This window comes from Hevea brasiliensis, chromosome 3, assembly GCF_030052815.1.
Source record: "Hevea brasiliensis isolate MT/VB/25A 57/8 chromosome 3, ASM3005281v1, whole genome shotgun sequence".
NCBI classification, from domain to species: Eukaryota; Viridiplantae; Streptophyta; class Magnoliopsida; order Malpighiales; family Euphorbiaceae; genus Hevea; species Hevea brasiliensis.
Genome location: NC_079495.1, coordinates 98,586,911 through 98,599,444, shown reverse-complemented (window position 1 = coordinate 98,599,444; position 12,534 = coordinate 98,586,911). Strand labels below are relative to the sequence as shown.

The 12,534-nt window shown below is 28.6% G+C and overlaps 1 protein-coding gene across 1 annotated transcript; it reads right to left on the bottom strand.

Annotated features, from left to right (window-relative positions):
• Positions 1–826: 826 nt before the first annotated feature.
• LOC110661793 (protein DEFECTIVE IN EXINE FORMATION 1) lies at positions 827–9,265 on the bottom strand. The gene is made up of 13 exons (XM_058144136.1): positions 8,903–9,265; positions 8,638–8,748; positions 8,418–8,500; positions 8,108–8,225; positions 7,815–7,975; positions 6,632–7,182; positions 6,462–6,532; positions 6,030–6,286; positions 3,769–3,950; positions 1,870–2,153; positions 1,665–1,782; positions 1,398–1,580; positions 827–1,308 (listed from the first exon to the last, which is right to left on the bottom strand). The coding sequence occupies exons 1-13, from the start codon at positions 9,043–9,045 to the stop codon at positions 991–993; spliced, it is 2,580 nt and encodes an 859-aa protein (XP_058000119.1). The 5' UTR covers positions 9,046–9,265; the 3' UTR covers positions 827–990.
• Positions 9,266–12,534: the final 3,269 nt, after the last annotated feature.

Here is a 12,534-nt window from a genome sequence, read left to right as displayed (position 1 = left end):
GAGATCGAAGATTTACATTAGTTGAGCTGCATGCCTGCTTTAATGGAATGGTTAATCAGGGAAAAGGATTGCTTGCTTTTGCATTATTAGTGTCAGATCACCTGTCACAGAACTTGAAATATATAATTTGTTTGCAACTTTTGAGCTATTGAACCATTGGCAATGGCGGACATCATAAACCTAAGTAAGCATCGCTCTACTATAGTCTAATGAAGCAGTCTTGGATGGGATTACATTCTCTTCGCTTTCTAATCTGTTTAGAATGAAACAGACAGGAAAAAATTTGATCAAGATTCATTACAAGTTATTGTCTTTGCTTTTTTCACCCCTAAGCGATTTTGTCAACACTTGCAATATAGGGGAAGATTCAGGATATTCCACAAATGAAACTCATCGGATAGCATTGAGATAATCTACCACTCTGAACACTTCATTCAACATATTTGGAAATAATCCAGCAAATGGGCAAATTATGAGCTTGAATAGTTGCTTTCCAATGTATCCAACAATTTTACATAATAATAATAATAATAATAATAATAATAAACATTGTGGTTTTATTACCGCCAAAATAGTAAAGAAGTACATTACCGTCTCAAATCTAACACATTGCAAATAGTCAGCTGAAGAATTTGTAATGGTAATAGTTGGGGACTTAAAAGAATGATCAGTATATATTTCCCCATCTTATGTATAAAAGATTTAAGAGTGAATTTTCAAAACTAATATCAGATTTTGGAAAGAAAATTTCTATCTCCAATTTTGTGCAAACATTTCAGTCCACCTACTCAAATTCAAGTATGTCTAATTTTTTGACGTTACAGAGTTCAAAAATCAAATTTCTCCAATTTGAAGACAGACCAACAAATACATCATGAGATCCAATGTTCTTTTGTCACCAGAAGTTCATGACCATTGCTCAGCTGAAACTATCTATTCACTTTCTGTCAATTTTGAGCATACATGACAGGTTGGCATACAGCCCTATATTCACAGGTCAGTGTTCCGTGAAAATGATGGTAAAGGCATCGCCTCCTGTGGACGAAGAATGACTAGCAAACCAAACATCCCAAGCATTGGGAGAACAAGAAGCCACTTCAGAAGTTTATAATAATACATATGGAATGTGAGAGAGAACTCATCTGAGAAATAAAGTCCATTCTTGTCAACCATCTCCACCAATACAGTCCCTGTGGTCCTTACGCCAACTGTTGGAAGTTTAATGCGATATCTTCCTGGAGCATCAAAGGTTTGATTCTGCTTTATTGTTCTCTCGCCTTGGTAATTACCTGGAACTAACAAAGTCGTCTGCGTTGTTCCAATTGGAAATTAGAGTTATAAGTCTTTCCTAGGATTGCTGTTGAAAAATTGTAACGTGCATGAAAAAAGCAACTTACAGTGACTTTATAAGGTGCTTGAGACCCAGATGGGAATCTGTATCTATCTATAATCTCAATCTCCACCCAGAAGTTCTTCCCCTCCTCATCACGGAAAGCTCTTGAAGAAGGTGTAATATAGATCCCTTCACGGTTGTATTGGTTTGCAACATTATTTCTTCCTTGATTAGCTGATTTCCAAGCCTGAAAATGCACAAGGATAAATATCTTAAACACAAGGACAATGCATGAGAAATAGTCCACAGCTTAGGTTCAAATGAATCCTGCCTTAAGGGGATGATGTGGAACAGGAGTTGAGAAGCAAAAAACATTTCCATTCATTGTTGTGACAACAAGGTCAAGGTCATCTCCACCATCAACGTTGTCTGCCAAGACCATGCTATATCTGCAACCAAGAGACTCAAATTTAGACAAATTAACATAAGGAATAAGAGGAGGAATCATAACATCACAGGATACAGAAAAATCTTACGAAGTTTCACCAATATCAACAACATCAGCACAAGATGTGGGCCCATCTACAAGGTACAAATATCCATCAAATGATGTTGTCACCAGACTGAGTCCCTTGCGTTTCTCCCCACGTTTACTTAAATCAACAAGAAGAACTTGATTCATCACTCTCCCATGTGTTCTATATGGATATGGCCGTACAATTGAACCATCCTTGCCGCTAAGAACATATATGTTCCCTGACAGGGTTGGTACTACAACATCAGTATGGCCATCTCCATCAACATCACCTATTGTTGGGCCCTGAGAAATGTGATGATGTCTGTTAGATCACAGTTATTAAGCATTTTTAAACAGGTTTTTCAATTAAATATCATCTAAAGATAGTACCATATTAATGCATGTCAGGCCACCCTACTTCAATGCAAATTTGGAAGCTATCATGCCTGATGCTGTGCATATACAGGAAGTACAAGATTCTTGAATGCCCCAATCAGAAGCACAGTTAGGCATACAAGGCTTACCAACAATAAACCAGTAAACATAGTAAACCAATCTAATCTGTCCACTAAAAAAGGTTAAGTAGACTATCCATCACTCCTAATCCAGCAAAAACTTCTCAAAAATAAAACGTTATCCTAATAGCCAGGAAATATATTCAACTAACTTCTCTAATGATAAGTGTTGGGAATACTTATCCGGTATCCACATTGGGAATTTACAAAATGAAAGGGCAAAATATAAATGATTGGATTGCAACCTTGTCCCACATCAGAAATTTACAAAATGAAAAGGCAAAATATAGATGATTGAGTTGAAATATTAAATTGGCTAGTCATTTTGATGTGCAAAGCAACTCAATTACTTGTATAAGCCCGTATTAAAATAAAGTAATATGTAATTTGTCCAGCAATCTCTCTAAATTTAATATGGTTTTAGAACCTCACCAACTCATTTTGGGCCTCTCAAAAATGTTTCACACTCCTGATTTGTCCGACATCGGTTCTGCAGAGAGGTCTTAAGTGTTATATATATGGGTTTACAAACCTTCCTTTATGAACTAACTTTTGAGGTGGAATTAGGTGGGTTCATATCATCTAGTGTAAAAGCCTCACTCTGCAAGGGTCAGTTAGGCCATGTAAAAAGATTCCCTAACATTTTTTGGGAGAGGTCGGGATGAACGAGTCATAACCCTGATTTCTTCACAAAAACGTTCAGTCTAAAGGGGTTAAGAATGATGCGTCCCACATCGGTTCTGCAGGGAGGTCTTGAGTGTTATACAAATGTGTTTGCAAACCTCCCTTTGTGAGCTAACTTTTGAGATAGAGTTAGATGAGTTCATATCAACTCCAGCTATTCTATCTTGGGCATGAGAGGGGTATGTTAATGTTCTACATCAATTTGGGATAACGGTAATGTGGCCCTTATAAAGTTTCGGACACTCCTTTCTCCCTTAAGTTAGCTTTTCGGGATAAGTTTGGTCTGACCCATTTTCTTAAAAAATAAGAACTATAGTAGTACTGGCTATAAGCTTATAACCAATAAAATAAATAAACCAACTTGCCATTTTCTGGCATCCAATCCTTTATAACCTCTACTAGTAGAAGTATGGAATCCAAAACTTGGAATGGATTTGAATTTATAAGAACGACAACTTCCGCTACTAGCAGTTCATCAACTTATACAGCAAAATTTAAGTCAAAGAAATGAAGAAATAAATTCCTAAAGTTTTCAAATGTTGCAAGAACTTCTATATCCAAAAAGACATGACAACTTTTTGGATCAAGCAATAAACCATTCACAATGGAGGAATCAATTATTATTATTATCATATGCAATTAGAGACTAACACCATAATTCATTCATACAGAAGTTATAATATTAATTATCAATCAAGAGAAACTAGATAAAAACTGACCTGAGAAACAAGACTCTTGAGATGCCTCTCCCAAATTTCTTTTCCTTGTGACGTCCACGCAGCAACATTTCCATGTGTATCAGTAGTCACTAGTTCAATTTTGCCATCATCATTGATGTCAGCCGCAACTACAGCTCCTTGAATTTCAGCCATTTCTAAAGGAAACTTTTCTCTAATATTTCCTGAATGACGAGACAACATTTAGCATCCAATCTCCTAAGGAGAACTGAAATCAAGTGAATGGCATAATTAGAAGGCCAAATGACAAAAAACCCTAACCTTGGTGCACTTTTTCACTTGTACTCAATCCTTTTAATTTCATAAATTTTATCCACAATCTTTGTCATCAGTAACAATTATAGCGAAATGAATAGAATTGGGAATAAAATGATTTTTAACAGACTTGAAAACAAGATTGGCATATATTAGGATTTTTTGTTCATTTGGCCAATTAGCAACAGTTTAAGCAAAGTATAATTCTTCCTTCTATTAGTCCTCTTAAATCCTTGGCAGACATGAATTTAAGTGTCTCTAAATCTATTGTGCAAAGTAATCTTCAGATTCCAGGCACATAAATTCAATTGAAGTGAACCAACCATTTTGTGCCTTTTTTTTTTTGGTAAGTGAATTAAAAACACATTATATATAATTTAAAAAAAAAAAAAAAAAATAAAGGGGTTATTAAAACTATATTACTAAAAGAACCTAAAAGGGGCACACCCATTAAGAACCTCCAACAAAACTAGGAAAACAATATTATGAAAATTTCCAATAGCAAAACGATCAACATAAAACCTCGATGTAATAAAAATGAAAAGCATGCATCCAAAAATAGGATAAGTATTATGAATAATAGAATGGTTTATTTTTATCTTACAACTACTTTAAATTTAGGATAAGTTACAAGTTAGTCCATGAGGTATGTCAAAAACCATAGGTCAGTTCCCATAGTTTTCATGAGAAACAATTTAATCCCTACAATTTGATTCTCTCAACAGAATAGTTCATCCATTCAAATTTTATATTTACGTAATTATTTTTATATTTAAATAATTATACATTTAATTATTATAATTCATTATAATTTATAATTATCTAAATATAAAATATTATTTAAATATATAACTAACTCTTTATAATATATAAGTATTTAAATTTAAAAATATTCTTATCAATATTAAATTACTTATAAAATAAATAATTATTCATTAAATAAAACATCTTTATATAATTATTTAATATAATTTTATTAAATACAAAATAATTATTAATTATTTTATTAATAAATATGAAGTTATGAATTTAATCATAATTTTTATATATCTATGAAAATATAATGAAAATTAAACTAAAATATTCATCAAAATATTCATAAATTACAACTTCAAATGATTTATATATGATTATGTATTGTCAAAATAAATCACATAAAAAAATCAGCTTTCTCGTATATTTTTTCTTGAAAAATCACGTGCAAAGAATTTAATAATTGTTTGTATATTGAAAAATATCACTATAAATAAAATTAATTCTCTTCAAAATCTACAGACTATCAGATTCTAACAAACTATTGTTTTAGTATTTTATATTTAAATAATTATATATTATTTAAATAATTAAATAATTATATTTTAAATTATATAATTATTTATATTATATTCCGTTATATATTATTTAAATATAATTATTTCTAGTATTTTAAATATAAATAAATAATTACTTAAAGATAAAATTTTGATGGAGCGACCATTTTGTTAACAAAATAAAACTTGAAGGACATAATTATTTCAAATTAAAAAAAAAAAGGTAAGAGAATTATCAATAATTTGGACAGAATGAGCATTCTGTCAACAGAATCAAAACTTGGAGACTAATAAAAAGCACATGGACTGACATGGTTTTTGACATACCTTAGGGACTAACTTGTAATATACCCTTAAATTTATCCCAAAACAATAGGAAAGCAATTTTAGTTTTGCTCTATAGAACTAAGGAGAAAAGAAAATAGAAAACGAATAAGAAAGGAATCAAACTCCGGCCCAGCAAATATAGAAATGAACACATGATAACCGGGGAAGTGGCAATTAAAGTTATAAGTAAGGTCAACATAGCAGACCAAAAGAAATTAAAGATAAACTACAATAATCAGAAAGCATATATTAAGACAACATTAGCATTTAAAATTCAAAGCAGATTTAATATGACAGAGACAAAAAAAAAAGGGTACGAAAAAAGAAGAGGAATGCAATCTTAAAGTTTACCATGATGATCCAAGACATAGAACAAGCCAAATGAAGTTCCAACGAGAATATCCAAATTTCCATCCCCGTCCAAATCAACCACCGTGGGAGAAGAATATATATATGCACGGAAGGTTGAAGTATCTGTACTTAGATCCAATTCTCTAGTCCACTTAACTTGCTTCGTGTCAAGGTTAAATACAACAATAGAACCGGCAACATATTTTCCAATATCAATGCCACCCAGTTCTTTCAAATTATCTGGATTGTCATAATACCTGTCAGTTGTGCAATACCATTAGGATTTAGGCATACACTCAAATGGCAAACAAATACGAGATCCGTCTGAATTATAATATAAAATGCAATTGATGCCGCTCAAGTTCATTTGAAAAGTTAAACTATCAATTAAACCCAAATTTTAGTACATATATATGGTAAAAGAGAACTCACTCATGGTCAAAGAAGTATGAAACTGCAACAATCATTTCTGATACCCCATCATTATCAATGTCTGCTATGACCTGAAGAAATTAAGAGAATAAAATTTTCAACTTCCCGCCATAATTACATCTCATTTGCATCCACTAAAAAGTATTAATGTCATTAAGGTCTATACTCACGGGAGTGCACAGGATATGTGAATCAATATTAACATAATCCTCCAATTTCTCATGTTGCCCTTCAGTCCACTCTTCATCTCCCCACATGGATTCATCAACATAATCATCATAGTCATAATTGTACTCATCACCTAGCTCATCATTATCACGGAATAACTCGAAAGAAGAATCTGCATCTGCTTCCAACCCTTCATCATTTTCCACAGTTGCCTCATGAGCATCCTCATGGTTATTCTCTCCAGATTCTGAACTACCTTCCTGGGCACCCTTGGAATTGTCATCATCCAGAAGTCTTCTCCCAGTTTTTGTTCCCTTCTCAGTACTATTTGTTTCAACTGACCCAGTGTTTTTTCCATTATCAGTATTATTAATTCCAACCGACCCTGTATTTATAGAAGTATTATCTACACCTGTGGGCAGTGTGATGACCGACTCTTTCTGACTCTCATTCATTTTCTTTTCATTCACAGGAACAGATACATTCAATGGAGGGTGACTTTCAGTTGAAGCAGAAACTGAACTGTTCACTTCTGGTCTACTTACAGTTGTTTCTGAAAAATACACAATATTTAATGATAAGATCAATTCTTGTTAGAAGAGACCCAACTTATGCTATTACATAAAGCTAGAAAATCTAACAGATGTAAGGAATTCCTTTTAAAATTATAGCAAAAAAAAAAAATATTTTGAACTTGTATTTTCAGACCAAAGCCATAATGAACATCATTGACAAAAGAGAACAATATGCCTCAAGGCCAGAAATCCTCCCAGACTCAAACAGCTACTGGTAAATGATGTAATGAGGATTACCAACTCTTATGTTCGCAGTTTCAGAACATAAAGAGAAGACAAAGAATATAGGCAGCGTAGAGTTATATTTCCAACATCAGTCCCGTAACCCCTCAAAAATATGACTAGCACAGTGACTTAGTTCAATAAATTGTTAAGCATAGCATTCTGCGCTATGCCATTTGAAGTAAAAAGGAGGAATAGAAAAAAAAAAAAAAAAAAAAAAAAAAAGATTTAACCAGTGAAGATAGCTTCACAAAATAAACAAAACTTGGTAAATAACCAGCTACTCAGTGAATAGGTAGAAAAAAAAAAGGATGAAAACTTGAGTAAAATAAAATAAATCAGCAGCCCATACAAAACTCTTTTGAATTTGGGAGCAAGTTCAACTTACGAGACCCTGATTTCTTCTCAGCAGCCTCGAACACAAGTTGGTCATCATGAACATCTGGATGAGAACGATCCACAGGGTCAGGATTCAAACCCACATGCCAATCCTTTTTAACACTCCTCCGAGGTACCACCAATTTCTCCGTCATCATGTAGCCTGACACCCTTAAAATAATATCATTAAATCAGCTGTGAAACTGGAAACAACCAGAGCATAATCCACTTAAACATTAATCCTAAAAAATAAAAAAATAAAAACATGAATAATTGTCGCACAAATAACTCTTCAACAAGTACCTGAAAAAGAGGACTTCACCATTATAGGTAGCCAAAGCAATTTCTCTCACACCATCCTTGTCAATATCATAAAGGAGAGGACTGGCATGCACTGTTGACTGGTGGAAGGCAGGCCAGCCTGATACATTATTGAACAAGTATGAAAAAGCAGTTTGGATTGGAAAAGCAAAATCAACAGAGACATTGTATAAAAGTCCATGATTTTCACACAAATCCTTTGCTGATTAGATCACGTATTCAATTCAATCCGACAAAGTAATTGAAAAGGACCCAAATCATCCTCCAAGAAGAAAAGAAGCCAACAAATTACCAGGCATTTTGTCTCCATCAGAACCTTCAAGAACTTCAAGGTAGTGAACAAAAGAAGGAACTACTATATCAAGTTTTCCATCACTAAAACAAACACAAAATAGACAATTAAGGGTAAATGTAAAACCAATAATGACCACAGAAAGCAAAAATAGTAATAATAACAATAATAAAATCCAGAGACCAATAGTAATAGACTATGCTTAAGCTACAAATCTTACCTGTTAATATCAGCGATCAAGGGAGTAGCGTAAATGCTAGAGCTAACTTCCGTCTGCCATCTCAGCTCCAAATTTCTAGGGCACTGTGTATTCAACAATGCATCTTCGTCTCTGCACACAATTGAACATTAATTCATTTCCAAAAGCTGAAAAATATGAGCCAAATTGTAGCTTTCTTCCACTAAAATTTCAAAAATTTCCTCCAACCCACGAGAAATAACATTGAATTAATTAAAAGGAGATCGAAGGGGAAGTAAATTCTCACATTTCAGGGTAACCGAGGGAGTCATCGCTGGCCTCTCGGTCCCGAAATTTATTCTTCTTGGAGTCGTCTCCATAAGCGGAATTTGCAGAAGCACCCAAAAGCAAACAAATAAGGAAAATCCAAGTGGCCGCGGAGGAATTCATGTGATCTCGCAGAGTATTGAGCAAAAGCAAGTCGATTGTTTTGGCCAGTGGATCAATCGAATCAGGTGTTAGCCGAATTGAGAAAATTAGGAGGTGATAAACCCTGACGCTGACAGGGTTCTATGGATCTATTTTCCGTTTTCGTTGTGCTCAGCTTAAGCAAAGCTTTTCGAGCTGGAGAATGGAATCTGGAGAAAATCTAGAAGCATTTCGATTTCGTTTGCAGAAACGACACAGTTTAATTAAGGGCTGTCTGTTTAATTGTGTAAAATAATTTTCCCTTTTTTATTTGGCAAAAATGCAATTTAACCTTTAAAAGAAAACCTAAATATCACTTTTTTTTTTTTTATGAGTTAAGGGTCTATTTGAAATTCTGTTAAAACTGCTATAAATCAAATCACTCCTTTAAATATATTAAATAAAAAATATTAAAAAATAATTTAAAATTAAATTTAATAAATTTTAATTATAAAAATATTTAAAAAATAAAATAATATTTTTTAAATCACTTTTTTTTATAATATTTAAAATAACATTTTTATTAAATAAATAGTTTGAGCTCTATAAATCTAATGTGAAATAAGCACTAAAAATCATTTAAGTTTTAGGAAAATTTAATCAATCATTTAAACCTATAAATTTTTTTAAAACACTCTACAAAGTCAACAACTTAACGGTATTAGTCTTTATTTCCGAATTAAATAAAGATTGTAAGTGGTGAATCCAAAAGGATAAATAAGGTCCTTTGATTTTTTTTCTCCTAATGTTCTATATATATATATATATATATATATATATATATATATATATATATATATCAGCTTAATGCCTGTGCAAAAGCACGTAATTTTATTAATTTTTAATTTAATATTTAAATTATTAATGTTATATTTATAATTAATATTAATCAATTATAATAAAAAAATATAAATTTAGTATTACACAAATTATTAAAAGAAAATGTATATAAAATCAATTAAGAATACATAAAATGTCAAAATAATATCTTAATATAATTAAAATGTTCAATAAAACTGAAAAATATACTTTCATTCAGAAAATTAAAATCAATGAAATAATATTTATGTGTGTAATAATATGAGATTATTTAAATAATATTATGCAAATTATGCTTTAATTATGTGAAAATAAGTTTAACGTATGAGATATTTAAAGAAATAATATTGTAACAATGATGTAAAATTTTCTTTAAAAGTCAAAGCATGTTTAAATTAATAGCTATAATATAAATTTATATTTATTATTTAAGTAATATAAAATAAATTATAATAATTAATATATAAATAATTTTAATATATATATATATAATACGTTAAAGTAAATGTTTTAAATTTATTGTTACTCTATATTTTATTTTTATTACTTTTTATCTTTTAAAATTTTTAATAATAATTCTATATTAAAAATAATAAAAATATACCAATATAATAGAAAATTAATTAAAGATGCATAATAATTTAAAATTAATTAAATCATACGATTATTTTATAACTTAAAACCATAAAAAATAATCTAATATTTTTTAAAATAACAAATTTATTCATAAAAATCTTGATTTTTGTCAATTATTAAAGAAAATAATTATTTAAATAATAAAAATTCAAAAAATAATAGTGATAATAATAATGATGCTTAAAAAAATAAAAAAGTTAAATTTAATATAAATAATTAATAATTAATAAAGCAAAATAAATTAATTATAAATAATATCATGTGACAACACCATAGAAAATAATATCGTGTGTCAATACTTTAAAAAATTCTGCATACTTTATATGTATAGATAGATTTGTATATAGTATATATTAATCTGCATAAATTTAATTATTGACCTCTTTTTTTCATAAAATCTAAAATTAATTGAAACAAAAAAAATTGTTATATATTTAAAAGTTTATTTACTTTTAAAATTTAATTGTAACTTTTTCAATAATAAAATTTATCAAGATAAAATAGTGAATGACTTAGAAACATGTATTTGATCGCATTAAAAATAATATATATTTTTTAAATAGTTTAAGGCATTAGATTTCTTTGAGTTTAATTACAATATATTAATATTGTATTTTAAATTTTTTAATAATATTTTATTATTTATTTTTATATACTGATATAGAAATTTTTTTTTTTTTTACATCTACCGCTGGAAGATGGTCATTTAAACTCTTAAGAAATATTTCAATAATTATTTATACTTCATTAAAAAAATTGAAAATTTAAAACTTTAAAAATTAAGTTTATAAATAAATGATGCTAATTTATATTGTTAATAAATAAATAATTTTATGAAATCTATAACTTAAATAAAATATTATTAAAAATTTATAAATAACTAAATTTAAATTATTAAGAATTATAAAAATCTCTTTCGATAAAATTTCCCTTTTTTTTTTTTATCAATCAAACACCAAATCTTTACCATAAAATCTTCTTTAAAAAATTTATAAGTATCACTAAACAATATATTAATAATATTACATATTGTTTTATATGTTAGATAAATAATAAAAATCATAAGAATATATATTAAAATTTTAAATTTATTTTACATTTATATATAATATTCGAATTATGCTATAATTGATAAATGCTTGTAATTTTTTAATAGAAAATTTTATTTTTTTTCTTTGTTATTAATAATTTTTATATTTTGTTATTCGTCTCACATATAATATTTTATTAATTTTCTCTATTTATGTTTGTGAAATAAAAAAATTAAAAAAATCTAGTTTTATTTTATAAATAAAAGCGAAATTTAAAATAAAATAATTAACTAGTGTAACAAATGTTATAAAATTGTAATTAAATATAAAAATTGACTCTTTTGGTGTACATATTCATAATTAACTTCTAACATTAAAATTTTTTAGATGTTTTATGTAAAATTATATGACATCAGACATGATTTAAGTATTAATAGCGCTCTTACATGATATTATCACAAAGTTTAACTTTTTATTATTATTTATCTCTCATAAACCAAAATAAAAATAATAAAATAGAGATTTTTTGTTAATTACTTTATAAAGTAGCTTAGGGCAAACATATAGCTTATGTATACTAAAAGAATAATAAAAAAAAAATCCTTAGCGTATGTGAAGTTAACAACATAAAATGGATCCCAAGTTTAAAAAAAAAAAAATTTATTATTACAAATTAATAACCATCGTAAAATTCAATCGATTCTTATAAATAAAAAATTATTATAATTTATAATAAATTAATAGTTAAAAAAATAAAAAAAATGACAAATAAAAATAATATTAAAAAATTTATAATTTTTAAATATTAATATAAATTAATTTCAAATAGAGTTAAATAATAAATGAAAATTATAGGGTAAATTTCAATAACTATTATAACATTACAGTCCTTAAACTTTAAAATATAATATAAAACCTCCTAAATTTTTAAATTTTACACAGTAAAATCTCTCAAACTTTCGATTACTGATTTTTCAGTTGAAAA

Bases quoted from the DNA above. Each gene is read 5' to 3' on its own strand.
- LOC110661793 (XM_058144136.1), bottom strand. From the start codon at position 9,045: ATGAATTCCTCCGCGGCCACTTGGATTTTCCTTATTTGTTTGCTTTTG. The intron at 7,976-8,107 runs GTACTTGTTGAA...TATTATTTTAAG, and splicing joins GGTGAAGTCCTCTTTTTCAG to GGTGTCAGGCTACATGATGA. The intron at 1,581-1,664 runs GCAGGATTCATT...GTGCATTTTCAG, and splicing joins TTCCACATCATCCCCTTAAG to GCTTGGAAATCAGCTAATCA.